The sequence below is a fragment of the Oryzias melastigma genome, linkage group LG12 (assembly GCF_002922805.2).
Source record: "Oryzias melastigma strain HK-1 linkage group LG12, ASM292280v2, whole genome shotgun sequence".
Classification (NCBI taxonomy): domain Eukaryota; kingdom Metazoa; phylum Chordata; class Actinopteri; order Beloniformes; family Adrianichthyidae; genus Oryzias; species Oryzias melastigma.
The window spans coordinates 7,394,837-7,398,456 of NC_050523.1; the positions used below are offsets into that span (position 1 = coordinate 7,394,837).

General features: G+C 37.7%; 1 protein-coding gene across 1 annotated transcript in view; it reads left to right on the plus strand.

Moving 5' to 3' along the window:
* Positions 1-2,881, plus strand: part of si:dkey-34e4.1 (carboxyl-terminal PDZ ligand of neuronal nitric oxide synthase protein) — a 43,934-nt gene extending 41,053 nt beyond the window's left edge. Inside the window, exon 11 of the mRNA XM_024257713.2 lies at positions 1,060-2,881. Within this exon, the coding sequence (XP_024113481.1) occupies positions 1,060-1,624 (565 nt within the window). The 3' untranslated portion in view covers positions 1,625-2,881. The remainder of the gene's footprint in view (positions 1-1,059) is intronic.
* Positions 2,882-3,620: the final 739 nt, after the last annotated feature.

Sequence of the window (3,620 nt, forward strand, 5' to 3'; positions counted from 1 at the left end):
TCATACAACAAAATATTTTTGTTGTGGCAGCTCCGGTGGCGGGAAACTTCTGGCAATTGATTTTTGGGTGCCATATTTTTTCTCTGTAGCCAGATTGTCTTGAAACTTATTCCTAATGCAAACATAGTCTTACTGTTGATGTGCGTATAAATAATGACAAGGTGCATGTTTTTTTTTTGTGTGTACGACATCAGTCTTATACCTATTTTATGTGATTCTGAGTACAAATTTGTGTAAATTCACTCATTTCTCCATTATTTCGTTTCTCAAACTAGTTATAAACAAACCAAATGAATGAAGCACATGTATACGGTACTCTGGGCTTCATTTAAGTGGTAAACAACAACCACATCTAACATCTTCATAATGTAGTTTAGCTCAACTTCAACTATTTCCCGCTTCAGAAAATGACAGATTATTTTTGTTTCCTGGAGAAGTTTATTTTTCCACATTAACCAGTCCATCATCACTGCATATTGCCTCCTCCTCCTGTAGGAGCGGAGACTGTAGGCCTCATTAAGCCCCGTAAGTTCATTTCTCCGAGCGGAATTGTACCATAAGCCGGATCTTTGGGGAAACAAAGTTAGCCTCCACCAATAACTGGGAAGAATCCTGGAGGAAGTGAGGTTTGTTATCAGGGCTCATTTTCTAAGAGAGTGACCGTAATTGTGTGGATGTGCGCGCTGGTGTGTGTCACGGCTTTGTTGTGGTGAAATCAGCGGCTGCAGCGTTTTCTATTTCTGGTGTGGAAGCAAAGCCGGCAGCTCTCGCTTCGCTTCCGTAGTTCCATCCGCCGGGCTTAGGCTCTTTTTCTTCCCCTGGTCCTCTATTTTAACAACAGGGGAGCTGCGCGCTGGAGATAAGTTCCTTGACAGCCCACACAACAGGGAGCCAGACAAGAGTCAGTGTCTGGTGTAGCAACAGCTCTTGTCTCTGTGCGCTCAGGTTAATGAGGTGTAATGTGAGTGATGAACACCAGCTTTAAGCTGTACACCTTTAAAAAAAATAAGTTAAAGAACTGAAATGTGTAATTTATTTTTTTTTTTTTTTTTTTTACAGGTATAAACAAGTCATACCTAAAATCAACCCTCCTCCACCCTCCATGAATCGCAAGAGGTCCAGCAGGACATTTTCTCCTGGGTCAGAGGTCATGGCCATGCCCCCGCCTGCTGAAATCAGCACTATCGAGGTGGCCCCCAGCCGAAGCGTCAGCCTCTCTTTCGCGGACGTGACCCCCACCTCGCTGTCATCGGCTGATGTCCACTCCCTGAGCAACGGCGAGAGCAGCTCCTCTTCTGCCAGCGAGGACTCCGGCGTTCGCTCGGAGACCAAGTCGCTGCTTTCCCCTCTGCGCGACGAAGACGACCTGTTCGGGGACCGCCACATGTTTTTGACGACGACCAGCGCCTGCGAAAGCCCCCTGCAGGAGAACGGAGACGCGACTCTGTCGTCCTCGGAGTCACCGCCAAGTGAATCCAGCAACACAGCTTCACAGTCAGAAGCCGGGGAGATACCTCCTCCCTTCTCCTCTGGGATGAATGACACCTGCCTCCACATCAGTTTCTCAGAGGACGAGCTGCTGGACGGCGGTCAGGACGACCCAAGTGGCCCCCAGCGGGGCTGAGTGGATGACCAGATGCCGGACTCTGGAGATTTCCATATTCTCCTTAAACTGGGATGTATCTATTCTGGGGTTCCACAAGGCTCCGTTTCAGGACTTGAAATAGTTCCACTTACATGTGACACAAAACTTGTAAATTATTAGCAAGGAGACAGATTTAGTATTTTTCTAATGCAATTAATGATCAGTTTACATTTGAGCTACTAGAATAAAGGAAGGTCCATGTAACAGAGGATTTGCTGTAGATTTGAAACCTAAAAAAATCAACACATTTTATTTTTGCTAGTTTTTGACTGCAGATTATCATTTTGCAAGACTCACCATAGTGCAAAGTAAAATGAAAAAGGTGCACTCCTGTATGAGACGGCCAGAATGGTGGTGATGTTGGGAAAAGCTTCAACTTTTGGGATGCACCTTCAAGCCTGACGGATGGAAAGAAACTAGAAAGTCGGTGAGGGAAAAGGAAAACTTCAAAACAATTTTAGAGAGTTTTTGATTTTGTTTTTTTTTTTTGTTTTTTGTTTTTTTAACTAAAACCTTTTCAACATGTTCTATGTTTAAATGTACGACAGACTATTAAACAAAGGTTATATTACGAGATTTACAGTTGTAAATTCACGAGAAAAAAAATCTATTAAATTTACAATGTATTTCTTGTAATTTTACCAGATTAGGACTACAAAAAAATAATAATATTAAGAGATACAAGTGAAAGTGATATTACAGTCCAGCAAGTGAGCGCCATGTGCAGCAGCTGATTTGGTCATCAGACAACTTAAAAGTTTTTTCTCGTTAATTTATTAATTTATTTATTTTTAATATCAAAATATGACTTTTTTCTCATAAATGTATTATTTTTTTCTTGTAAATTGATCAAGTTTTCTCATAAATTTACATGTTTTAAAGCCATAAATTTACAACTTTTTTTAAATGATAAATTTACGCGAGAAAAGTTATAAATCTATGACTTATAAAGGCATAAATATACAACTTTATTCTCGTAATTTAACAGTTATTACTTTTCTCGTATATTTACAACTTTAAAGTCTTAATTGAAAAATGTGTTTTAATTGTAAACTAGCCCTAAAACTTTGTCGTATATATGCAAGAGAAACAGAAAGCTAAGAAGGAAATGCATGTTAGAGAGTTTAATTTTTTTTATTCAACTAAAACTTTTTCAACATGTTATGTTTGTATTAGGGCAGCCCAAAAAAAAAGTTATATTATGAGATTCAAAATTTACAAAAAAAAAAAAAAAAAGTCAATTTATATGATTGGAACCCAAAAAAAGTGATATTGAGAGATAAAAGTGTATCGTAATTAAGCTTACAGTCCAGCAAGTGCATGTCGTGTGCCAGCCCACTTCTTTGGTGAACAGACAAATTTTCTGGTTTTTCTCTTAAATTTATTGCTAATTTATGACTTTTTTTCTTGTAAATTTATGACTCTTTATCTCTTAAATGTCTTAAATGTTTTCATAAATTTATAACTTTTTTTCTCTTAAATTTATCTTTTTCTTTTCTTAGATTTACATGTTTTCAAGTCGTAAATTTAAAAAAATTTAAAGTCATAAATTTACAACTTCAAAACAAGTAAATCTATAAGAAAAAATATTAGAGCTGTCAGGCGATTAAAATTTTTAATCGCGATTAATCGCATTGTCCAGGTTCAAACCTTTGTAGAAAATTGAGTCCAGTGTTAAAGAATGAAAACAAAGAACTGCACACAATCAAAGATTTATGTAGATTTTGCAGACTGAACACATTTTGTACAGGAGACACAACATAGAGGAGATTGATTGACAAGGTCAACAGCCAATCAGGACGCAGAACACACTGCCCTGTTAAATTGAAAAACTAGAAAAATTGCATTTAAAAAAAAATCCACAAAACAGTGCTAAAATAATTGAGATTTAAGTACAGATAAAAGGTTTTTGTGTTGTGTTGAACTGCTTTAGAATCACATCGTGATGCTTTTTTAACAGAGGTACCGAAAGTGT